This window comes from Apostichopus japonicus, chromosome 21, assembly GCF_037975245.1.
Source record: "Apostichopus japonicus isolate 1M-3 chromosome 21, ASM3797524v1, whole genome shotgun sequence".
NCBI lineage: Eukaryota > Metazoa > Echinodermata > Holothuroidea > Aspidochirotida > Stichopodidae > Apostichopus > Apostichopus japonicus.
Window position 1 is genome coordinate 20,797,411 of NC_092581.1, and position 27,942 is coordinate 20,825,352.

General features: G+C 34.8%; 1 protein-coding gene across 4 annotated transcripts in view; it reads left to right on the forward strand.

Moving 5' to 3' along the window:
• Window positions 1–27,942, forward strand: part of LOC139963222 (uncharacterized) — a 166,240-nt gene that overhangs the window by 64,872 nt on the left and 73,426 nt on the right. For all 4 annotated transcript variants that reach the window (XM_071963803.1, XM_071963805.1, XM_071963806.1 and 1 more), the window contains exons 26-37: window positions 13,393–13,509; window positions 13,905–14,021; window positions 15,157–15,510; window positions 16,367–16,489; window positions 22,624–22,731; window positions 23,051–23,167; window positions 23,957–24,070; window positions 24,306–24,477; window positions 24,678–24,961; window positions 25,589–25,737; window positions 26,519–26,681; window positions 27,424–27,771. In XM_071963803.1, coding sequence (XP_071819904.1) covers window positions 13,393–13,509; window positions 13,905–14,021; window positions 15,157–15,510; window positions 16,367–16,489; window positions 22,624–22,731; window positions 23,051–23,167; window positions 23,957–24,070; window positions 24,306–24,477; window positions 24,678–24,961; window positions 25,589–25,737; window positions 26,519–26,681; window positions 27,424–27,771 — 2,166 coding nt within the window. The remainder of the gene's footprint in view (window positions 1–13,392; window positions 13,510–13,904; window positions 14,022–15,156; window positions 15,511–16,366; window positions 16,490–22,623; window positions 22,732–23,050; window positions 23,168–23,956; window positions 24,071–24,305; window positions 24,478–24,677; window positions 24,962–25,588; window positions 25,738–26,518; window positions 26,682–27,423; window positions 27,772–27,942) is intronic.

Here is a 27,942-nt window from a genome sequence, read left to right on the forward strand (position 1 = left end):
TGGCCGGCCTGGGGAGGGGTCTAAGGGGAGAGGGTGTCCCCCTTCCCTTTGGAATTTTTTGCATTTCCAGGTGGCCTCAGATGCAATTAGGTGCAATAGCACACTTCAACACCCACTCCATTTTGTAAACTTAATTTTGTATTTTCAACTGGCCTTAGATGCAATTTAGTGCTCCAAATGAGATTTTTTTTCTTATTTGGAAATTAAAAAGGGGTTTTCTGACTTGCGAAGTGGGGGGGGGGGCGGAATGATACTTCCTCCCCTCCACATTTTTCACTGGGGGGCTGGCGCCCCCCAGCCCCCCCCCGGTTCCTACGCCCTTGTGGGTATCATTTCAGTCTCATTTATATACCTATGTTGCGACCTTGAAATCTATGGAATACATTTCATATCTTATTCATAACATAGAACTTTTAATATAATTTAATATTACTATTTTTATTGCATTTAGATCTTTAGCTGCTATAAGGATATCACTACTCCTTTTTTATTTTTTTGGTTTTGAATTGAACAAAGCATACCATCAACATATAGGGTGTGATCAACGGAGTCCACTTTTACACAGCAATAACTATATTGGTAAACAAATCAGTGCTAAAAAATCCTGAAATAAGATATTGTAAAGTATTTAATACTAATTTTTTACCTATTACATTGTAGTGTCCTGCGAACTGCCGTCCAACTATGTTTTCAATGACCAGTTTACTACCCAACGTATTCCCCATGGATATGCAGAAGCGATTAGATGTGGTCTCGGGAGTTCGTCTGATGTTTTCATTGTCACCTGCAACAACGGAGTATTAGATGATGTACCAGTTTGCCGTTAGTAGAATCCAGTATATTATGTTATACATGTATACTATGTTATATATACATCTATTATTATTATTATTATTATTATTATTATTATTATTATTATTATTATTATTATTATTATTATTATTATTATTATTATTATTATTATTATTATTATTATTATTATTATCATCATCATTATTATTATTATTATTATTATTATTATTATTATTATGCTAGACTGAGGGCAGTATTGTTTACAAGCACGTTTGGTATAATCGAATGTCGCCATATTTATCATTAAATGCAAGCAGTTCCCAATTGGGAAGTCGTGAACAATTTGTACTTATTGTAGATAACACCTAAGCCTTGTTTGTCTGGTTCACTTCAGTGCAAGTTTACATTCTGGTATGCTTTTATGAATGATATTTTCACGAAGCCGTATATTTCAGGTGGCAATCCTTGAAGTATGGTTTCGTAAAGTGGACCGTTTTCAAGTACAGTTTTGTTTGTTAAGTCGAATATGTAGAGCTCTAGAAATTCCATAACATTGGTATTAAACACATACGTTACGTTGAATCAGAACAGAACAAATAAACCAATGAAGACAAGTGTTTTATTACCTTACGTACAAATTCTGCATATTTTAGCAGATTTCAATATCCTCTTGTACTTAATAGAATGATCTTGCATTCTAGCTAATCTTTAAATATGAAGGAAGTCGTATCCTCGTACGGTTAAAATATGCAAGCTATTGGCCACGAGTCGATCATTGTTATTCTGTCTATCTTTAAATTATATAAAAACAAGGAACCGAATGTTCAGAGCTCATTACTACTATTTAAAGAGGAAAATGACATAAAGTTAAGAATGTAATGTGTTTTTACCGTCGCAAATCCTTACTTGTAAATGACTTTACAATGATTACTATTTCATTTTATCTCCGTGCTCTTAGCATTCTGAGAGATTTAATTGTCCAAGTAACCGTTCCTAAATATCTGAGAATATCTTGGATGGTCTTGAAAACAACTTTGAAATGTCTTTCAATAATTATTTTAGAATTCCAATACTTCACGGATTACCTCTGATCAGCTTTCTCTGTCGTACAAATGGCATTGTCCCGTCCACTTTGTTGTCTTCTTTGTTTTATTTTTATATTTATCGATAACTGTTATCATACCAGTGCATCTTTCACCATTATTGATTCACGGTTAAACTCTCTTTGTGCGACAGTAAATTAAAGATAAATGCCCACAATATGACGAGCTAGGCATACTAGTGACATTAATATCAGTCTCACAACGACAATAATATTTGTATATAATGTATTCATTGTTCATATTTGTTTCATTCAGTGAAAATGTCGCAAATTCAATGAAAGAAACCTTTGTTTTATATAAACAGCTGCGCAATGCTCGACACCCATTCTAAATGACGCAAATGTGATTCCTACACCTGATCTTGATACCTACGATAGCGGAACATCACTATGGTATTTCTGTCCAAGGGGATACAATCTAGTGGGTCCGTCTACTGCCATCTGTCTGCATGGAGAATGGATACCCCCTGATGAACCACACTGTGAAGGTACAGTAACTAAGAAACGACAACGGAGACATAATGAATAATGTTGTGTAAATATGTTAATTGTACCATTATATATATATATTAATCCAGGTCGAGTGAGAGTATATATATATATATATATATATATATATATATATATATATACATATATATATAGGCCTATATATATATAAATATATATATATATATACATAATTATACATATATATATATTAGGTAAGTGATTGGAAGTAAAACAGCCAATGTCTGGTTGTTGTAGAGCTTTCGAAAACTAGCTCTTCTTCTAGCTAGCTCTCAAAACTAGCTCTTCTTCAGTGCATGATCACCCATATATATATATAATACATATATATATATATTTATATATATATATATATATATATATATATATATATATATATATATATATATAAAACCTCTGGAGATACAACTAGTGTCCATATTCTAGTGGTTAGGGCGTCCGCATTTAGGGCGGGAGGCCCGGGTTCGAATCCCGGTGGTGGATGGAAGTTTGTTTTCTGTTTTGGAGTGTCCGACTCACTGCGATTTCGATTACATATATATATATATATATATATTCATTTGCCTTTGTCGTTTACCTCTATTTCATTAACATAAAGTTGGTTCAAAGTATCTCTTTCGATATCCGGCTTTAAAAATCACAAATGATTTCGAGTTGGTTAGCATCGTGTTTGATCTCTAGAGTAAAGTAAATGTGTCACCAAAGCAGAACTAGTAATGTTCGATACAGGTGAAAAACGCATACAGTGGAAATACGACCTTCCTTATCGGTTTCGAACCTTTGCACATACAATCAGCGTACATAACCAAGTTTTTTCACTGTTCTGGATTTTCCATTTTAATACAATTCAATATGTATATATATATATATATATATATACATAAATATATATATATGTATATATATATGTACATAAATATATATATATATATATATATATATATATATAAATATATATATATATATATATATATATATATATATATATATATATATATATATATACACTTTCCACTTGTTGATTTAATTATTCTGTGCATTGAACAACTCCATGACAAAGGTGGTCCTTATAGGTAGATGACACGCCCTATGAAACGTAAATAATGGTGAATAATATTGAGGACAAAGTTATTGCTATTTAACAAAGTCAGAAGTGAGGTTTATCGTTGTAGTGACATATTATGTTGTTTCCTTACTTTTTATTGCATATAAACATAGCTATCTTCAATAATAATTAGACGAACTTACCATGTTTACCTCTACCTCTGTTTAACAGATCAAAACTAAGATAGTTACGATAGTTCGACCAATTTTAACAAACTCATGTATTATACTGGCCTTGTGAAGAGAATGTTTTCTAAACGCGTCTTTGTTATTTGAAACAGTTATGGAGTCACACTTAATTAATTATATATATATAGATTATGATATACTCATAAATCCTTATATTTCAGGCACTTGTGATCCTGACAGCTACTTCTGCTATGATGGTTCCTGCATCCCATCGTACTCTGTTTGCGATGGTTACGGTGACTGTTACTATGGAGAAGATGAATATGGATGCTCTGGTAAGACATAAATATTTGCATTATTGGGTAATTTATAGAACATCAACTTGTTTCATTGATTTCGCATGCCTCTCTTAACACTTTGAACCGTCCGTAATACACGACGCTTATGTATGTTTATTTATTAAGGGCTCTAGTTAATTCCTTTAGTCCTATGTGCAAAAACGTTGTGATTAGTTAGTTTAATCTGTGACGAGAATTCTGTCCTCTCCTTTGCAAATTAATATGCACCTTGTATAATGCAATCCAAGTTCCTTTTATTGACGACGCACGAGCACCATACAATTCATGTATGTGATACTCTCATACCATTCAGCGAACTACGTGGTCATCGTGACCTATGTAAAGCAGCGAAGTTGACTCTCGCTCGGGTCAGCCAAGTGTCCCTCTAAAACTACTATGTCTCCTTTTTATGATTTTTTATTCTATTCGAATTTATTGGATTCTGTCATGTTTTCTTTCTTTTGACATACAGACATGAATTTCAACAAAGAGAAATGATAAACCAATACACAAAATAAACTTGTTAGAATAAACTTTAATGTTTTTCTGTGCCTTTGCAGTTCACTGTGTTTATTTTAACGTTGTGTAAAATTTAACTTTGTGAAAACAGAACTAGCAGCCGTACAAAATATTATTTTACTTCTTGTTTTCTTGTAGCAACTTGTTCCTCAGCACAGTTTCAGTGTAACGATGGTTCATGCATACCAGATTACTGGCTTTGTGATGGAATTATCGATTGTGCAGGAAATGAGGACGAAAATGGAGAAAACTGTCAAATAAGTAAGTTTTCCACTCGTTGACTTACTCATTTTGTGCATTGCACAACTCAATGACAACGGTGGTCTTTATAGAAAGATGACACGATCAATGAAACGTAAATAACGGTGAATATTATCGAGGACAATTCTATTGCGATTGAACTTAGTCAGAAATGAGGTTTAACGTTAAAGTTACATATTATGTTGTTGCCTTACTTTTGATTGTACATTAACTTAGCTAATTCCTTCAATAATAATTAGACGAACTTACCATGTTTACCTCTACCTTTGTTTAACAGACTAAAACTAGATAGTTCGACCAATTTTAACAAACGCATGTGTTATACTGGCCTTGTGAAGAAAATCTTATCTATACGCGTCTTTGTTATTTGAAACAGTTATGGAATCACACTTAATTAATTATATGTATATAGATTATGATATATCCTTATATTTCAGGCACTTGTGATCCAGACAGCTATTTCTGCTATGATGGTACCTGCATCCCATCGTACTCTGTTTGCGATGGTTACTATGACTGTTACTATGGAGAAGATGAATATGGATGCTCTGGTAAAAAATAACGATGTTCCTTTATTGATGTGATAAGCATACAGTACAATATATTTCAGGGTTTAAGAGTCATCTCTTAGTTTAAATCTATTGTCACCAAATCGAATTTGTGAATACCACAACCCGGTTATGTAATTTCACAGATAAGCGGCATGTGTACCACAATTGCCGTTTTCATGTGTTTAAGCCGTGTGTCTATAGGCCACGTTTAGTGTACCATGGCTGAACGGTACGCACACACATACACATGACACGCGGACATACATCAGTTAAAATGGCATTTTCACACTTTCTTACGTCTCTAAAAATGGAATTATATCATTACATAAGGGTACTGGTGCGATACCTGACAAAATATCTTAACACAATAAATGCAATCTAAGTGTTTTTTTTAATTCTTTATTCCTTGTTAGAAACATGTGAAACATGGCAGTTTACATGTTGTGATGGGCAATGCATTCCAGAGAGTTTCCTATGTGACACTTATAATGACTGCGCTTGTGCCGAAGACGAAGCAAACTGTATTTGTAAGTTAAAAAACTTTCTTTTATCTTTGGGCAAAGAAAATTAACTAAACAGAAAATACAACAAGATATAATTGGGTCGAAAGAACATGAACAATAGTTTAGCTTTTTGACTACAGTTGCATTTAGGTAAGCTGCTACTCTCTTTGTCTCCCTTTGGAAAAATAAAAAAATACTTCATAATTGTCACATATTATTGATATCGAATATCACATAATATCTTATGTAAAATCTGTCATTACATGTAATATTATGTTTAGGGAAATTGCTAGTTTCAGTTAAAACGGTTTACATTTTGCAGACACTTCTAATAGTTTTAACAAGTTTTTCGGCATATCGTAAGGATATCAAATGTCAACTCGCATAATGTATTTATCTCTCATAGCATTTTGCAGATCATGGGATTTCCAGTGTGACGATGGAGAATGTATTCCGGACATTTTTCAGTGTGATGGTGAACAGGATTGCTCATCCGGTGAAGATGAAATGAACTGCACAGGTTGTGTATAAACTCTGATCCAACCAATTAATATAAATTGAGAATAAACTTCCAAACATTTAGAAAGTAACACCTTAAGTAAGATGCAATAGTTTAATCGATGTTGCGCCTGTTTGAGCTGTGCTTCCCACAGCTACTTCAGGATGAATACTAGAATCCCTGCAAATGTTTCAATACATTTTCATTCCTTGTCTTTTTCACAAACATACTATGTATGTATTCTTCTTTAGGTATTGATTTTTGCGGCACCAACCCTCTCTTTCCTTCCTCGCGTATTGTGGGCGGATCGTTGGCCTCTTTGGGGAGTTGGCCGTGGCAAGCCTATCTTGAGTATAGATCTATCCTCTGTGGAGCCGTTCTGATCTCTAACGAGTGGGTGGCTACCGCTGCACACTGTGTAGGGTAAGTGAACCTATACTGAAATACAATAAATTCAATATTCTAAGAAACATCATTGTACTTTAAGTTCAATGGGTTAAGCTTGTCCGGAACCTCCATAAAAGACAATTTATTTTATTGTTTCATGTCAAAATTGATGTCTCGTGCCATCGCTTACCTTTTATTGTACCCTATATGTGTTTTATTGCGGTGATTTGAAGGTAATTCTATGGTTAAAATTTTTTAAACGCGACCATCTTTGCTTCGGGATCATATACTTCTTTCTTATGCCAAAATTGATCTATTGTGCTATCATCTTACCCGGGATGCAGAAACAGTTTTAGCGAATTGGGCACAATTTGACAACGGTTGTACGAATGTTGCAGTGTTATTACTCTGATGTCTTCTGTGACAATCTAATGTTAGAATTTTCTTACGAGAGGAAACAATACAAAATAGTTAATTAATTGATTGTTACTCTTTGGTGACATGTACCCTATATAATCCGTCACTGTGGTATTGATTTATGTTTTTATACAATAGAGATCCTGGATTTAGGTCAAACCTTGAAGCGGTAGTATTAGGTGAGGTTCACCTCACTAGCGAAGCCAGGACACGAGTTAGACGACCAGTAGAACGCATCATGGTGCATCCTGGGTACAATCCAATCATCCTTGATAACGATGTTGCACTCCTAAAGCTTGCTGAACCAGTCAAGTTTGATTACTATGTAAGACCGGTTTGTCTCCCGGACGGGAATGATTTTGATGAAGTGGAACGCTATACTAATTGCTACGCAACAGGATGGGGTCGAACAAGTCAGTTTGGTTAGTTTTCAGCAATCAGTATACGTACGAATTATAGCTAACTCACTGCTATTAGGTGTTACACGGGACACTCAGTCAATTGGATTTTGATGAAGTTGCTAATGGCCACTACCAGGCAAGACTTACAATGACTAGAAAGAACCATTGTGACTACTTTTTAATATTTAGTATAGGAATGGGTCGTGTTCATTATCATTTATAGGTTTCCATTTTCTAAGTTTTATACCAGCATGCGTAAGTGTGATGTGGTCAAATGGTTGAGACAATATACTTGCGGCTTAAGAATTGCAAGTTCAAGTCCTGGTCAGATCATACGCTGTTTCCTAAGTTAATGCACTCAGACGCATTTGCCTCTCTCCAAATGGAGGTTACTTGTACATATGATGGTACGTGTAATGTATTGGGATGCACCCTATGCAAACCGTGGATTTGGCGCACTGCACTATACGGGAATGACTGTTTGGATTGAACTCTATTCGGTGTGTATGTGTGACAAGTTTCTAATGAATGTTATGTTGTGTAAGCATGTATTATGTCTATATAGCAGCATGTAGGTTCAACTTGAGTGTAAGTCCTTCTGCTTTTTGCTTTTAAATGAATATTTCTATTTGAGCAGGTAATGTATCTACGGACCTTCGCCAAGCTAATTTACCACTAGTGAACAGGTCAATCTGCTATGAACAGCTGATAAACAATGGTTATAACACTATAACGGAGAACATGATTTGTGCTGGGTACGATGAAGGAATGGTATCTACTTGCCAGGTAAATATCTCACTAAGACAACAGTAATGCCCACTTTAGGATCCTAGGAAGATCTCATTCAGATTCTGTTACAGTTAGCCTCTGAAAAACACCCTGCTAGGATTGAATCGTCAGGCATTCTGAATTTTGTATTTTTAACCCACACGGGCTTTGAGCAGTAGATAAGCCGTTTGTTTACAGTTTTTTCCCTCTAGAAAATTTTCCTTCTGTATATTATTATAATTTATGCATTCATAAAATTATTATCCTGGGATTTCTGGTTTGAGAGGTGTTAACTGGTTTGTGACTCTGGAGGGAGTGAGCAACTGAGCACACCTGGGGTGGGGGGGGGGGGGGTTCTGGGGCAAGGTTGCCTGGAATGTTGATGCAGCATCCTGATGTAAATTATCCTAACAATAAATTAGTTAAAAAGTTATGTTAAATAGAATTTATTTGTTGCTATAATTTAGTGTTCACATCCATTTCTTCAATGTCAGATGTCAATTTTTGCATATTTTATTCCTTCTCTGAAACAGTAAGGTGGCAATGTTTATCATATTTCTTAGCGAGGCGGTCGCAAAAAACAGAGAGGCGGCCACCTCACAAATGAATACCAGCGAAACCCTGTCATACATTTGCAGGTTACGAAAGCAAATGAAACCGGCTTATTGAAAAAAACTCAAGCATTGCATTATATTTTACTGTCAATTGACAATGTAAAAAAACTAGATTAAACGTATAATGAAGTTTCATATCAAATGTTCTGAGCAGGGCGATAGCGGTGGTCCACTTGTTTGTCAAGAGTCAGATGGACGTTGGACACTTGTTGGGATAACAAGCTGGGGTTATGGATGCGCCCAGCCAGAATCTCCTACCGTATATGCACGCGTGTCTCGATACTTGGAGACAATTGCTTCTGTGATGGAGGGTGCAGGTACGTATTTCCGATCGTCGCTGTTTTAAGTGAGTCCGGATTTGCTGTCAACGTCATGTCGTGAATTAAAACAAGTAGATTGTACCGTTCTGTTGTTAGAAATTTAATTTCTCCCTGTATTGTGAACTCAGGATAGACAAAAGCCAATAAGCTAACAATGTTAAAACCTGCAAACATTATGTCTGTAACATAGGTTAAATGAGATCGAAATGCTTTGTGTTTTCTGTTATACTTCCAAAAGGTAGTGGATAACACAATAACTGGGTGGTTAAATTGACCAGCTAGTAAATGTAGCAGTAAATTCTTTTACCGGCACAATGTTATTTCCATATATGAATCTATATATATATATACATATATATATATATATATATATATATATATATATATATATATGTATATATATGTATATATATATATATATATACATATATGTATATATATATATTTATTTATATATATATATATATATATATATATATATATATATATATATATATAAAACCATGTTTAGAAAACCATAATCTCTAATGTTGCCCATCCAGTAAATTATGCTTGATATCATTACTTCTTTTCAACAGATCCACTTGTGTCTTGTGAATCAATCAACACCGGTTGTGCGCAAAATGTGCCTTATTCTGAAACATTCGCAACATCTCAAGCTGTTGTAGAATCCTTTATAGACAGTGTATTTGATGACTATTATGATTATGGCTATTATAGCCATGATGTATCATCCTATTCCACTCGGACATATTGCGACGAGGATGAGGTCAATTCGATTATGTGTGGATATTTCTTCAAAGACTGTCATGAAGGTATTGTGCCATGCAGAGAGTACTGCGAAAACGTTGTCACCGAATGCTTTAGCGATTACCTCTGCACATTTCTACCGCACGGGCGTCCTGGTGAGAAATGGTGCATAGAATGTAAGTTTTGAAAGCAGAAATGGTTTATCTGAATTAAGCATTAACTTGAATTAATCTAGTGTAAATCTATATAGCTTACATATTTATGACATAACTTACGTCTAGCAATCTTTTGGAATTAATGTTCTACTGTTTTCATCTAATCACCTGCAATAGCGTACAACGCTATTAAAAGCAAGCCTTGTTTATGGCGTTATAACTGTCAATGTATGCAATATAATTCCTTTCGTTATTGAATATTGTGCATTTGCGGAACATTTGTCTTTCCTGATGATATTTACAACACTCTGCTGCTTTGTTGTATCACCGTAATTACTCAACATTTTACAAGGTCGGAGACGTGGAGCATGTATTTGTCATGAACGTTTTCGTCGTGGCACAGACATACTTCAAGTATGTTTATAATAATAGGTTTTTTCAACACAACACAAATATAAGTAAACTTATTCGATTTTTTTTATTACTTGATAACAAACTTAAATGTGTTTATTGTACTTTCCTTAGCGGATGACTTCTGTGGGGCTGATAATATCACTCTGCTTGAGGGAACACTTCACAATCTCACCAATCCATTCTATCCCTATTTCAACATCGGAAATCGAGATTGCATTTGGTTTATCTCGGGACCGCCTGGTTTCAATATTGTTATTAAGTTTTATGAGTTGGCCATCAATCCATATTACCACACACTATCCGTCGGCTATGGAAACGATCCAGATTTGAGAACATCAACGATTGCCAAACTATACGATGAACCCCGATTGGTCATCATAGAGAGTGAAAATGGCTGGATCAGATTTGAAACGAGCAACGAGGATTATTACATTGGTTTCTCGGCTGTTCTATTGACGGCTGATGTATCAAACGGTAATGGGCATTTTAAATTACAACTCATGTAAAAGTACACACGAATTGACTTTAGCTAGTTATATATTTATGTCGCATCGAATTCCAAGGACAGAGTAGAGATTTTTGTTTACCGAACTGGACTTTTTTTCTATTTCGTTAACCACTGCAGGTAGCCTTGAGCTTTGCATTAGGCCAGAAATACAACTGGTAGAATCAATACTTACAAGCTATATCATATGTCAATCAATTGTATTGTTTATCTGCACGTAAGACGTAGTGAAGGTAACCAGTTTTAAATGATCATGAAAATATTTCAATCTCAGTCTTACGGTCGTGTTATCATGATATGTTCCTCGACAGTTTCGTTCCCGTGTCATAACAACAGCTTAATCTGTGAAGGCATCTGCTTACCTGAATCCTGGATTTGTGATAACGTTCCTGACTGTCTTCTTGGCCAAGATGAATACAATTGTGATGGTGAATAACCCTTTATGTATAATTATTTCCTTTCTTCATTATCTGACACTACTTTGCATGTGATAACTGCCGTTTGAGCTGGTTACACTATTTCCTGGACAGTAGTGTGTCAGTTTTAGAGTATATGTGTCGATTACTTAATTGTCTTCGTTGAAAGTCGATGGTATATAACTATAATGTAAACAAAGGCCACGTGTATAAAGAACATTAATAAATTAATAAAAAGAATAAAATGACTAAGAAATGTTGTATTTAATTTATATGGATATGTATGTACATGTATATATATATATATATATATATATATATATATATATATATATATATATATATATATATACATATATATATATATATATAAATATATATATATATAAATATATATATATTATACCCTTTTTAGGCACGTGTTCCTCATCACAGTTTGAGTGTTATGATGGTTCATGTATACCCGAATCCTGGCTATGTGATCATTTTCAAGATTGCAGCGAAAATGAAGACGAGGATGGAGAGAACTGCCAAATATGTAAGCTCTTTTCGTTTTGCATCGATTTTTATCCAGTCTGTACTGTAAACAGTAAAAACTGGTTAATTTCATTTGGCAATGTCTCTGTCGAGAAATGGAGCATTCACGCATAAGTGACTACTTGCTTCCTACGCATTCTTGTGATCCAGATAGCATAATATAAAGTTGGCCTCTCACGCATGCACAACAAGCACAACATAAACGAGAGATTTTAACTAAAGAAAACCAATCTAAACTACATGTTGCACTTTCGAGGGAAATTAAAAATTATTAAGATAACAAATACACAACTATGTATGAGATAATTTCTAAAGAAAGTAATGTGTCACATTTGTTTCCGGAAGCAACTCTGATGTTAAACGTTAACATGACTTATATGACTGTAGAGAAGCATTGAAAAAACAAAATGTTCTGTAATTTCCTTTGAACATGAAAAGAATTATAGGTATTATCTGCCCTATACGTTGAATGGATTGAATTATGTAAATGCGACATGCTAAGATAGGTTACTGTATCTAAAACTGTTAGCTAAATCATATAATACTTACACAAAACATACTAAGGGAAAACAAACAGGAATGCTAACTTATAAATTATTGGAATTAATATTGATGGAGATTGATCCAAAAAGAACCAAACTTAATAAACGTCTCTTTAGATATGATTGTGTCTTGACGTCTTTGTTTGTGATGGGTACGAGGACTGTAACTCTGGAGAAGACGAGGAATTGTGCAATGGTATGTTTTATTGAAATAGCTTATTGACGATGGGTGCAATATCAAATGGTTTACGAGACTTAATGCAGAGAAGAACTTAAAGGTCATCAGCATTTGCACCAAATAAGCTATAAAGTCAAATAAGGTCACCTAAGCTACAACTTAGACAAACATTTTAATACCACCGACAAACTAACATTACCCACTTAAACACAAATATTCTAGAAAGTCAAGTAATGGTCACAATAATGGCTACAATTTAAAGAAACATTTTAATACCCCACACAAATTATTATTACTCACTTAAATACAAATATGCTAGAAAATTAAATAATGGTCACCCAAGCTACAATATAAACAAAGATTTTAATACCCCACACAAATTATTATTACTCACTTAAATGCAAATATGCTAAATAGTTAAATAATGGTCGTCCAAGCTACAATTTAAACAAACATTTTAATACCACCCACAAACCATTATTACTCATTTAAATACAAATATGCTAAAAAGTCAAATAATGGTCACGTGGTCCATCTTCAAGAAGCATTTTACTACCACCTTCAAGATATTTTTCCTCACTGAAACATATTTTGTCCAATACATCACTTTCACTTTTTTTTTCTGGAAGTCATTTGTAATTCATAGTTAATACCTATAATCTTTGTTTTGTATTATTTAGTTACCACCTGTTATCCAGGCAGCTTTAATTGCTACGATGGAAACTGCATTCCAGACTTTTTAGTTTGTGATGGTTACGAAGACTGTAACTATGGAGAAGATGAGGAATGGTGCAATGGTATGTTATATGATAATAGCTTATTGACGATGGTGCAATTTAAAATGGTATTTTTAGTTTTAGTTTAAGTTATGTTTATAAAGACTTAATGCAGAAAAAAAATTAAAAGTGTATTCTGGTGACAGACAATGTGAGTTATATTGAGAAAGAAAAAAGGTCAACAAGCTACAATTGAAACAAACATTTTAATACCACCCACAAAATATTATTCCTCACTTCAATGCAAATATGCTAAAAAGTCAAATAATGGTCACGTGGTCCATCTCAAGAAGCATTTTACTACCACCTTCAAGATATTTTTCCTCACTGAAACATGTTTTATCTCGTACAACACATTCATTGTCATTTGTAATTCATAGTTAATACCTATAATTTTGTTTTGTATTATAATTTAGTTACCACCTGTTATCCAGGGAGCTTTAATTGCTACGATGGAAACTGCATTCCAGACTATTTAGTTTGTGATGGTTACGAAGACTGTAACTCTGGGGAGGATGAATACGGTTGCAACGGTATGCTCTACAATATATAATTCATATAATTACAATGAATCAAGTACTGCTAATGGGTTTATTGTAAAACTCAGTTACCCTTGATGTTACGAAATTTGATCTTACCAGGCTTGCGACAGAAATAATATCCAACTTGAGTAATATTCGATAATATACATTAAATTAGTATGCAGCCCACATGAATTCTTCCTTAAAAGTAATTATATGTATTTGAAATTTCGGAGCACCTTTGAAAATGACCCACATTCAAAGAAATTAATATATCTTGTGAAATATATAATAGATTTACTCCTTACAAAACGTTTATACGTAAGATTTTAAGCTGTAGCATGCAACCTTCTTAACCGTAAAAGTTTAATTTGGCTGTGTTGATTCCGTGAGATATCGTGCAAACATCCCACAACTAAGCGAAATATATAATAGATTTACTCCTTACAAAATGTTTATACGTATGATTTTAAGCTGTAGCATGCAATCTTTCTTAACCGTAAACGTTTAATTTGGCTGTGTTGATTCCGTGAGATATCGTACAAACATCCCACAACTAAGCGAAATATATAATAGATTTACTCCTTACAAAACGTTTATACGTATGATTTTAAGCTGTAGCATGCAATCTTTCTTAACCGTAAAAGTTTAATTTGGCTGTGTTGATTCCGTGAGATATCGTACAAACATCCCACAACTAAGCGAAATATATAATAGATTTACTCCTTACAAAATGTTTATACGTATGATTTTAAGCTGTAGCATGCAATCTTTCTTAACCGTAAACGTTTAATTTGGCTGTGTTGATTCTGTGAGATATCGTACAAACATCCCACAACTAAGCGAAATATATAATAGATTTACTCCTTACAAAACGTTTATACGTATGATTTTAAGCTGTAGCATGCAATCTTTCTTAACCGTAAAAGTTTAATTTGGCTGTGTTGATTCCGTGAGATATCGTACAAACATCCCACAACTAAGCGAAATATATAATAGATTTACTCCTTACAAAACGTTTATACGTATGATTTTAAGCTGTAGCATGCAATCTTTCTTAACCGTAAAAGTTTAATTTGGCTGTGTTGATTCCGTGAGATATCGTACAAACATCCCACAACTAAGTGCTCGCTCCTTTTCTCGACAGCTCATGTAGAAGAAATCTTCGTCCTTACATCTTACAACTTTACATCACCTAATTACCCATCCGTCTATCCGAATAACCATCGAACATCCATTGTTTTCTCAACTTTTGAAAACTCCAGGCTAAGCCTTAGTTTCGATTTCATCAAAACCGAAGTTGGCTATGATTTTGTAAATGTTGCCAATGGAAATAATACAGATTATGCTCATCTTCTAAACTGGTCAGGCGGACCATCGTATAATGAGCTGAAGGTTTTATCAGCTGGGAATTCTTTGTGGTTTACATTCAAAACAGACGGAAGTGTAGTCGATACTGGTTATTCTGCCCTCGTGGAAGTTATCAACCGCACAGACAGTGGTATTTATTTTAGTTTTCTGTTATAGAGCAGGTATTATTTCCCTGCATACATTTTAATAAAATGTGAGCATTTGTTTTTCATCCCAGAAACATCCAAACACTTTTTTTGGATATTTCTCCTAATACATGCAGAATTGTGGTAATTAAACCAATGTTATTGTCAAAACAAGATGAATTAGTTATCATGTCTACATAAGACCTCTAATTGTGCAAACAATTTTATCCAATAATTGAAGGACATTTACGTACCCCGTATTGCTTAAACTATTTGTACAACTCGTTTAGAGCGTCTGTAGTAATTATTGCCTTCTAATTTGACACCATCCTATATAACTCAACAACCGATGTATCGTTACGTGCAATCGTGTATTAGCTATTACGCTTTTAGTTGAAGGCAATCGCTATTAGCGGAACGCAATTAGCTGAACGCAAACATTGATACTTTATACCAATATATTTATGCATTTTACCGAAAGGGCTCTTTTGTGTCGGTTTAATGTCTGTTAACTTTGTATTATATTTTATGATAGCAATTTTTATATCTCTCCTGTGTTAGGCTATCAGACGAGCCAATTTTTCATGCCATTTACATAGCATTCATCTAGTTACCAAGTTTCAGCTAGATTCTGATAAAGTTTCTCTCTGCCTTTACAAACCCAAATGTTGGCATATCATTTACTTTTTTGATTAGTCACGAAAATCTATCATATTTATTGTTCATTACCAGTATCTAGCTATAAATGAGTAGATCAACTTGAGGCACTTAAACCATACATTACCATTGAACTGCGAATTGCCAAAAAATAGTTATATGAAAGCTAAAAGCAATGACTGGGATCATGTTTGTTTATTCCAGTTTTAGACTGTGATGGAACCTTCGATTGCATGATAGGAGTATGCCTGCCTAGAGATGGAGTGTGTGATGGGATCACAAATTGTCAAAACTTCATTGATGAAAGCGAAGAAGCTTGCAATGCATGTGAGTATACTGATTTCCGAGAAATCACTAAAGCGCCTAATTTTAAATTCTCCTTTTCTACAGCGAGGACTTGCGTCTTGACTCATTTTAGCCTTATATTCAAATTTGATCAAATTTACATTTACTTTATAAGGGCTAATCAAACTTAGCAATGAGGGGCTATGAAAACAAACTAAACAGATCACATTGAGTTAAATGATGGCGACAGCTACGTAATCTAATATTATTATATTTTTAATAAGCTATAACAAAGAGGGCACAAGATGATTTTTCTTTTGCTATTTCGTTATATTATTATGCAAATGGATCAAGATATAATAGAAAGGTAAAAACCGAAGCTAGAGTGAGTTACTATGTAGTAGTTTATGTTCTATTCGATCATTAATAATGCATGTAGTATCAGATATTTCCTAAAGAAAATAATCTCTCCCATACGTTTTAAGGAAGCAACTCTGATATGAAACATTCACTTGACCTATATGGCAGCAGAGAAGCATTGAAAAAAAAGGTATTCTGTATTGCCTGTTGAACATGAATAGAATTATAGGTATTTGTCGGGCCTTATACGTTGAATGGATTGAATTATATAAATGCAAGATTCTTAAATAGGTTACTGTATCTAAAACTGTTAGCTAAATCAAAAAACAAATACACAAACGAACACAACATACTGAGGGAGACAAACAGGAATGGTAAATTCTAAATTATTGGCATTAATATTAATTGAGATTAGTTCCAAAAGAACCAGACTTAAATAAGTGTCTCTTTTAACATGATTGTGTCTTGACTTCTTTGTTTGTGATGGCTACGGATACTTTAATTATGGAGAAGGTGACGAATGGTGCTATGGTATGTTATATGGTAATTGCATATTAACGATGGTGCAATCTAAAATGGTATTTTCAGTATAAGTAATGCTTATGAAGACTTTATGTAGAGAAGAACTTAGTTTTGGCACGAAATATGCTAGAAATTCATCCAACCTACAACTTAAACAAACATTTTAATACCACCCATAAAGTATTATTCCTCACTAAAATGCAACTATGCCAGAAAGGTAAATAATGGTCACCCAAGCTACAACTTAAAAAAACATTTTAATACCACCCACAAATTATTATTTCTCACTTAAATGCAACTATGCTAGAAAGTTAAATATTGGTCACCCAAGCTACAACTTAAACAAACATTTCAATACCACCCACAAAGTATTATTCCTCACTGAAACATATTTTTCTAACATAGCACTCCTTGTAGTGTGTACGTAATCTGAAGGCAAAATTACCAGGAACTCCTTTTGCAAATTTTAGCATTCTTAACTTTGAGGCCAATGATGGTGACATAAAAATAGCGTAATGTCTGGTGTACATGAACAGATGTAATGATGATGGGGCGTCAGCACAAGGCCGATGAAAGAGCAACACCGGGTCCTATACGATTGATTGGAGTCCGTAAGTGTAAATCTCATGCGAGATGTCAATAGAAGTTGCCCAAAAATTTGATTAATGAAGTAAAATATTTCCACGTATTTCTTGCTTTTGTATTAATATAAGTTTAAGAAATGCTAACTGTTAACTTACACACTAACTTGGACCAACGGAGGCACTTTTTACTTATGAAAAGGGACCATGTATAGAAGCCTGGGGCACGTGCTCCCGGCTCCGCCTCCCCTGGTCAAACTAAAGCAGCGTAAAGGACCGCGCAAAAATTTATACACGCATTCATCCATTGTAAAATGAAAATGCAATGTATTTATAAGCTCATCTTTCCTTTAATTCTAAATGAACCATTCAATATAGAGTGCTTGACTTAAGAGGGTGTACCTGAGCAAGCAACAAAGGCAACGATTGCCCTTGCTGCAAATATACTTTAACCAGTATTGTTTGACTGTCATACAAAGTTCACTCTGCCAAATGCTCCTCATGAGGAGGGTGGTTGGAGTAATCGTAATCTATTCAAGTTTATTAAAATTCCAATATAAATACATAAAAGTGCATATTTATAAATAGAATGTAAAAACATAGGGAAAAGTTATCAAGGTTAAATAGTTAAACAGCAATGACGACGTGTAGAAAATAATAAATCTTACGTTGATGAAAGAATTAGAGTTAATTTTGAGGTACAAAACACTGAACAAATATCGCAGCCCTATGACAAAAAGTTTTTTTAAACGTACAGTTCGAAAACTGTCATAGCAGGGACTGTGGTACATTTTTTTTCTCACAAAGCAAATATAAAATTCAAATATAACTGCTTGCATACACTTTCCACTTCGGTGAATTTGCTGAAGCCCGCCCAATCGAGAATATTTGTTTAAGAAATTTGCTTTGGTTTTACTGTTCGCCACGATGTTGGTTTCTATTCACTGTGTTGATAACCAGTCAAAACTTTGTTAAGTTCACTTGCAAGCAAGATGCAGTTTGTTGGCCGTGTCATAGCATCCACAGTCTAACTGTACAAAACTAGATAATTCAAGGACTCTATGTGAGTTGAATGTTGACATGAAATGAATCTATAGCCTCTAATTAATATCCGCAGGAACATTGAAGTAACTCCCTGCATAAGCTAGTGTATGATTTAATGTGTGGATATAGGTTCCGCAATGTGCGGGGTACACGTTAGTTCCTGATATGCTTTCATGTTGCATTGTTGGTTAGGTCCGATATGATAATAAGCATTTAATTTACATGCTAGGCTAGGAATGTACATTTTGGTATAGAAAGCCCTAGTGAGGCTGATGTGTATGATTTAATGTGTGGGTATAGGTTCCGCAATATGCGAGGTACATATTAGGTGATACAATGTGCATCGTTCACTAGTTCCTGATATTCTTTCATGTTGCATTGTTGGTTAGGTCTGATATGATACATAAACATTTAATTTACATGCTAGGCTAGGAATGTACATTTTGGTAGGTTGCCCTAGTGAGGCTTATGTAGTAGGCATATAGGCTAGCTGGCTTGGCCAATATTGTTATAAGCCTATGTGGTTCAAGCTGTAGACTAAGTGCATTTGTGATGAATTAAAATGAGCCAGTCTCGCTCTCAGGATAGCTGCATTATTATGTTCCTATATCCTATTGTGGGATGTGGGCTAGCAACTGTGATTTTCTATCCTTAAGTGATGTTGTTTGTTGTTAGTGATTCGGTTTATAAACAGAAATATTCAGAGTATTCATACTGCTTAAACAATAACAAAGTATTGTTGCATTGTATTGTTAAAGGTCAATATTCTCAATGAGAAAGTGGTTGCTTTGGTAACCAGTCTTATTGCCATGATCGTTCATTTCCACATGCATGGGTGGGATTACGGGGGGGGCAAGAGGGGGCATATGCCCCCCCCCCCCACTTTTCCCAGACCTTAGTTCACTTTTTTTGTCGTTTTTGCAGACAAATGTGCACAACCCTAATCGAAATTATTCCGCCACAACAACTATCAAATGAGCCAATTTGTTTCGAATCTAAGTCGAATTTGTGTTTAACATCGTAACATGTAGCATGCAGAATAACTGGAGCTGGAGCTAGCACATGGTTCGCCGCACAGGTTACGAATCCTGGAGCTAACACACTAGCGATTAAATTCTGCATGTGATGAATCCGCGGCATGTGCTACAGTCTTAGCTTCAGGAATTGATTTTCAACGTTGCTGCTCTACTGAATGCGTTGAATAACTTACTCCAGGGAAACGATTTACGAAAGCCAGATTTGCATATTGGGAATATCAATAATTAAATTCAATACACTGGCACGTGACACCCCCCTACCCCGTGTAATTCAACAATATGCAATGGCAATGCCGATGTAATTTCTTTACTGCTCGAAATCCTTGAATGATGCATGCAAATCGAGTAATGTAAATTACAAATTGGCACTAACACAATAACACATTAAATCCATTGTTACAGTACACATCACTCGGCAGTTTCGGTAGGGCCGATAAAATAATGTGTGGCTTTGAGTTACGTTTTCGGATATATTCTCGATGATGAATGAAACACTTACGTTTGGTTTTGCATAAAAGGTAATTTCTTGCACACGATTTCTTTCCTGAAAAACTGACATATGTTGATTCAACTAGGATTTTGGAACTCAGAAAATTGTGGACAATTGTAAAATCCAAAAAGTCACCCGCCTCGACTTCAGTGGCGACGGAACCGGTGGACTTGAGGGGCTTGTCCTCCATGAAAAAAGTGTGTGGGGGCGGGTATAGGTATGTTCAGCCCCAATATTTCCCAAATGCTCCAAGAAGTGGGGACCGCTGGGAGAATTTCGAAGTGGGTGCTGAACATATTCTTGATCGGTCCAATGCACAATATACTAATACTTTTAGGGGGAAAGAACTGTCTAGATGCGATTTATTGTTACCAGAGGTGGCATTTTTGCTGATCTAGGATTTCCTTTTTGCTTAAATTTCGACGCGCCACGCCAACTGAAGGTGGTGCTCCGCCTAAATAGTGACGTATAAGCTTCAGTTGTACATCACCATATAAGTTCTTCTATCCGTCCTCCCTAAATTTACACACGTTCATTAATTGTTTAGATGCAATTTAAAGCCTATATGGGTGTTAATTTTACCGATCTAAGGGTACCTTTCATCGAAAATTTCGACGCTCCTTGCCAACTGATGATGGCGCTCCGCTTAGATAGTGACGTATAATAAAAGTTGTACATCACCATCTGACCATATGTTCTACTATCAATGCTCTTCAAATATTTAAACGATAATTAACTATCTAGATACAATTGCAGACATGAGATCCATATTTCAAGTATGGGTACATGCAGCTTAGAGCACTCATGAAGTGCCGTTTCCGGCCATCTGGAGGGTTTGTAAAGCCAAAAAAATTCCAGACTACCCGAAATTATTCGTGTTATCCATACTGCATACAGTGACCAGACTACCCGAGATTTTCCGTGTAATCCATACTGCATACAATGAACAGACTACCCGAGATTACCCGTGTTATCCACATTGCATACAGTGACCAGACTACACGAGATTATCCGTACTATCCACACTACATACAGTGACCAGACTACCCGAGATTATCCGTGTTATCCACGCTGCATACAGTGACCAGACTACCCGAGATTACCCGTGTTATCCACACTGCATACAGTGACCAGACTACCCGAGATTATCCGTGTTATCCACACTGCATACAGTGACCAGACTAAACGAGATTATCCGTACTATCCACACTACATACACTGACCAGACTACCGGAGATTACCCGTGGTATCCACACTACATACATTGACCAGACTACCGGAGATTATCCGTGTTATCCACACTGCATACAGTGACCAGACTAAACGAGATTATCCGTACTATCCACACTTCATACACTGATCAGACTACCGGAGATTACCCGTGTTATCCACAATGCATACAGTGACCAGACTACCCGAGATTATCCGTACTATCCACACTTCATACACTGATCAGACTACCGGAGATTATCCGTGTTATCCACACTGCATACAGTGACCAGACTACCCGAGGTTATCATCCTGTCTGAGTCTACGTGAATACTGAATTGGGATCTACAGCACTATTACTTAGGGTTCTAGTGTAAATGTTTTGCGCCATATGGATATCCTTTTATGTATTGAGTATATGGAGAAACCGGTATCAATTGCATGTGTACGTTGTAAGAGTCACGTTTGAAGATTTGTTAGACTTCAGATATATTTGTATTTGTTCGTGTTTTGTGTTTATATATATATATATATATATATATATATATATATATATATATATATATATATATATATATATTTATATATATAAATATAAATATATATATAAATTTATATATATTCCTGTTACCTTCCCAAATTATCTATCCTTCTAACCAAATAACCATCGAATAAAGATAATTTTCTCAACTTCTGAAAACTTGACACTCCTGATGAGTTTTGACTTTATCAAAGTTGATCGTGTATAAACTGTATATGAATATGGTGACGTTAATTAGGTAATCTTAGAAATTGATAGCCATAAAAAGTTCATTAATGAGCTCATTTATATAGCGAAATGTGTCTTTCGTTGTCGGATTTAGTAAAAATATGATTTGTAGAGAATCCTTGATCTTTGCTATAGCGTTACTGACTGATGTCTTCCTTTTTTAGCTTGTGAAAATGGATACTTCCAGTGCAATGATGGATACTGTATTCCAGAGTATGCCGTTTGTGATGGTTATGGTGATTGCTACTTCGGGGAAGATGAAAATTATTGTGGTAATTTCTCTATATCTGTGGCTAAATGGTTCATAAATCTAAAGTAATATCTTAGCATCAGGCCTATGACTTTAAGAAAAGATAACATCAATTGAATTAAAGTAAATTAATAAGAAACACAAAAATACCAACTGTAACAGAATAACGCAATCTATGAAACTATTGTTGTAGTATTTTATAAGTATCCAACCTGTTTATAGAAACATTGTTAAGAAGAAAGCTCATATTCCAAATAGTCAAATTATATTTACCTCTTAACTGATGGAACTGGGTACACAATTCATCAAAGAAGACTTATTAGTATTGTTCTATTTTTCAGAAACGTGTGATTCCTCCAGTCACTTTACTTGCTCTGATGGACAATGCATTCCTCATACCTTTCTTTGTGATACATATTATGACTGTTCTGGTGGAGAAGATGAAACAAATTGTAGCTGTGAGTATTACTCGTTCCTCTCTTCCTGTTATTATTGTAGCTGTGAGTATTTCTCGTTCCTCTGTTCCTGTTATTATTGTAGATGTAAGTATTACTCGTTCCTCTCTTCCTGTTATTATTTTAGCTCTGAGTATAACTCGTTCCTCTGTTCCTGTTATTATTGTAGCTGTGAGTATTACTCGTTCCACTGTTCCTGTTATTATTGTAGCTCTGAGTATTACTCGTTCCACTGTTCCTGTTATTATTGTAGCTCTGAGTATAACTCATTCCTCTGTTCCTGTTATTATTGTAGCTGTGGGTATTACTCGTTCCTCTTGCCCTGTTATTATTGTAGCTGTGAGTATTACTCGTTCCTCTATTCCTGTTATTATTTTAGCTGTGAGTTAAACTCGTTCCTCTGTTCCTGTTATTGTATGGTAGAATGAAGGTTGGTCGTTAACATCTTACAAAACTAGTTTGAAACACTTTCTTACAGCATTTATTGAATGAATTGTTTCCACACTTAAATATTTCATTTTGAAATGCTTATGTTCTACATGACTAATGTTTTTGATTAAATTATTTTCTTATTTTGATTTTTTTCGATTCAGCAACTGATTTTTTCTTTCTTTCTAGTTTTGGAAACATATTTTGTTGTTTATCTGAACATAATAACATATATACAAAAAAAAATACGTGTACGTTTGCGCGTCTGGTTCCAGCTAAATATTGGTCCTAACAATTTCAGTTTCACCGAGTTTATTATGCATGAGAATTTTAGTTACAACAATAAATGTTCTTTTCTTATAGCAACGTGCAAGCAATGGGACTTCCAGTGTTATGATGGACAATGTATTCCGGACATTTATCATTGTGATGGAGAACAAGACTGTAATTTCGGTGAAGATGAAATCAATTGCACTGGTTAGTGTCACTTTCATTGTGCTTATTTAAGTCATAACTAATGTAAATTCATATATATATATATATATATATATATATATATATATATATATATATATATATATATATATATATATATATATATATATATATATATATGTATATATCATGTTTTATTTTTTGATAACCATATTATTATTTGTTCTTACGTTTAACCCGTATCACTACTCAATTCTCTAATGCTCATGTCCATCAGGTGTGGATCTTTGCGGTACCAACCCTCTCTTTCCAACAACTCGTATTGTTGGTGGAACGGTGGCATCATTGGGCAGTTGGCCATGGCAAGCCTTGCTTGAATACAGATCCGTTCTATGTGGTGCTGTGCTCATCTCTAATGAGTGGGTCGCGACTGCGGCACACTGTGTTGGGTAGGTTTTGGGTAACAATGATTACATTTGTCAAATTTAGACATGCAATTTAATAAGTAAATATTCATTTTGCTTAGTACTCATTAAACAAGAAATTACAGTTTCTTAGGAGAGATAAAATGAACAGCATAGGAGTATGACATATTTATTGTTCGTTTGTACAGAGAATCTTGACAGCCTTTTTTAATTATATTAAACAGAGATCCTGGATTTAGGTCAAACCTTGAAGCGGTAGTATTAGGTGAGGTTCACCTCACTAGCGAAGCCAGGACTCGAGTCAGACGACCAGTAGAACGCATCATGGTGCATCCTGGGTACAATCCAATAATCATTGACAACGATGTTGCACTCCTAAAGCTTGCTGAACCAGTCAAGTTTGATTACTATGTAAGACCAGTTTGTCTCCCGGACGGGAATGATTTTGATGAAGTGGAACGCTATACTAATTGCTACGCAACCGGATGGGGTCGAACAAGTCAGTTTGGTTAGTTCTCAGTAATCATTATATAGCTAACTCACTGCTATTAGGTGTTACACGGCACATTAAGTCAATTGGATTTTGATGTAGTTTCCAATGGCTAGTGTCAGCCAAGACCTAAAATGACTAAAAAGAACCTTAGTGACTACTTTTTAATATTAAGTATAGAGTGCGTCGTTATATTTAGTATAGGAATTGGTCGTGTTCATTGTCATTTATAGGTTTTCATTTTCTAAGTTTTATACCAGCAAGCGTAAGTGTGATGTGGTCAAATGGTTGAGACAATCAATATACTTGCGGTTTAAGAATTGCAAGTTCGAGTCCTGGTCAGATCATACGCTGTTTCCTAAGGTAATGCACTCAGACGCATTTGCATCTCTCCAAATGGAGGCTTCTTCTACATATGATGGTGCGTGCAATGTATTGGGATGCACCCTATGCAAACCGTGGATTTGGCGCACTGTACTATATGGGAATGACATGGATTGAACTCAGTTTGGTGTGTATGTGTGACAAGTTTCTAATGAATGTTATGTTGTGTAAGCTGTTATGTCTAGATAGGAGCCTATAGGTTCAACTTGAATGTAAGTCCTTCTGGTTTTTGCTTTTAAATGAATATTTCTATTTGAGCAGGTAGTGTATCCATGGACCTTCGCCAAGCTAATTTACCACTAGTGAACAGGTCAATCTGCTATGAACAGCTGATAAACAATGGTTATAACACTATAACGGAGAACATGATTTGTGCTGGGTACGATGAAGGAATGGTATCCACTTGCCAGGTAAATATCTCACTAAGACAACAGTAATGTTGACTTTAGGATCCAAGGAAGATCTCATTCAGATTCTGTTACAGTTAGCTTCTAAAAAACACCCTGCTGGGATCGAATCGTCAGGTCCTCTGACTTTTGCATATTTACCCACACGGGCTTAAGAAGTAGATAAGCCGTTAGTTTATAGTTTTTTCACTCTAGAAAGAAATTTGCTTCTGTATATTATTATAATTTATGTATTCATAGAATAAAATACAGTTATTATCCTGGGATATCTGGTGTGAGAAGTGTTAACTGGTTTGTGACGCTGAAGGGAGTGAGCAACTGAGCACACCTGGGGGGTGGGGGTGCTGGGGCATGGTCGCCTGGAATGTTGATTAAACATCCTAATGTCAATCATCCTAACAATAATTTTGTTAAAAAGTTATGTTAAATAGAAAAAGAACATTTATCTGTTCACTATAATTTAGTGTTCACATCCATTTCTTCAATGTCAGATGCTGGCATGAGTTAAAAAGTAGCAACTTTTGCATATTTTATTCCTTCACTGAATTAGTTAGGTGGCAATGTTTATAATATTTTTAGGCAAGCCGGTCGCCAAAAGCAGAAAGGCGGCCACCTCACAAATGAAAACAAGCGAAACCCTGTCAAACATTTGCAGGTTACGAAAGCAAATGAAACCGGCTTATTGAAAAAACTCAAGAATTGCATTATAATTGACTGTCCATTGACAATGTAAACAAACTAGGTTAAACGTACACTGAAGTTTCATATCAAATGTTCTGAGCAGGGCGATAGCGGTGGTCCACTTGTTTGTCAAGAGTCAGATGGACGTTGGACACTTGTTGGGATAACAAGCTGGGGTTATGGATGCGCCCAGCCAGAATCTCCTACCGTATATGCACGAGTTTCTCGATACTTGGAGACAATTGCTTCTGTGATGGAGGGTACAGGTACGTATTTCCGATCGTCGCTGTTTTAAGTGAGTCCGGATTTGCTGTCAACGTCATGTCGTGAATTACAAAAATTGTACCGTTCTGTTGTTAGAAATTTAATTTCTTCCTGTATTGTGAACTCAGGATAGACAAAAGCCAATAAGCTAACAATGTTAAAACCTGCAAACATTATGTCTGTAACATAGGTTAAATGAGATCGAAATGCTTTGTGTTTTCTGTTATACTTCCAAAAAGGTAGTGGATAACACAATAACTGGGTGGTTAAATTGACCAGCTAGTAAATGTAGCAGTAAATTCTTTTACCGGCACAATGTTATTTTAATGTAAGAGATATGCGTAAAAATAATAATAATATATATATATATATATATATTTATATATATATGTATATATATATGTATGTATATATGTATGTATGTATATATATATATATATATATATATATATATATTTATATATATATATTTATATATATATATATTTATATATATATATATATATATATACATACATATATACAGGGCCCGTGGTTCGAATCCCGGTGGAGGCTGAAAGTTTTTTCACTGCTCTTGATTTTCCAACTCATTACGATTTTCATTTATATATATATATATATATATATATATATATATATATATATATATATATATATATATATAAAACCATGTTTAGAAAACCATAATCTCTAATGTTGCCCATCCAGTAAATTATGCTTGATATCATTACTTCTTTTCAACAGATCCACTTGTGTCTTGTGAATCAATCAACACCGGTTGTGCGCAAAATGTGCCTTATTCTGAAACATTCGCAACATCTCAAGCTGTTGTAGAATCCTTTATAGACATTGTATTTGATGACTACTATGATTATGGCTATTATAGCCATGATGTTTCATCTCATTCTTCTGGGACATATTGCGACGAGGATGAGGTCAATTCGATTATGTGTGGATATTTCTTCAAAGGCTGTCATGAAGGTATTGTGCCATGCAGAGAGTACTGCGAAAATGTTGTCACCGATTGCTATACCGATTACCTCTGCACTTTTCTACCGTACGGACGTCCTGGTGAGAAATGGTGCATAGAATGTAAGTTTTGAAAGCAGAAATGGTTTATCTGAATTAAGCATTAACTCGAATTAATCTAGTGTAAATCTATATAGCGTACATATTTGTGACATAACTTACGTCAAGCGATCTTTTTGAATTAATGTTCTACTGTTTTCAACTAGTTACCTGCAATAGCGTACAACGCTATTA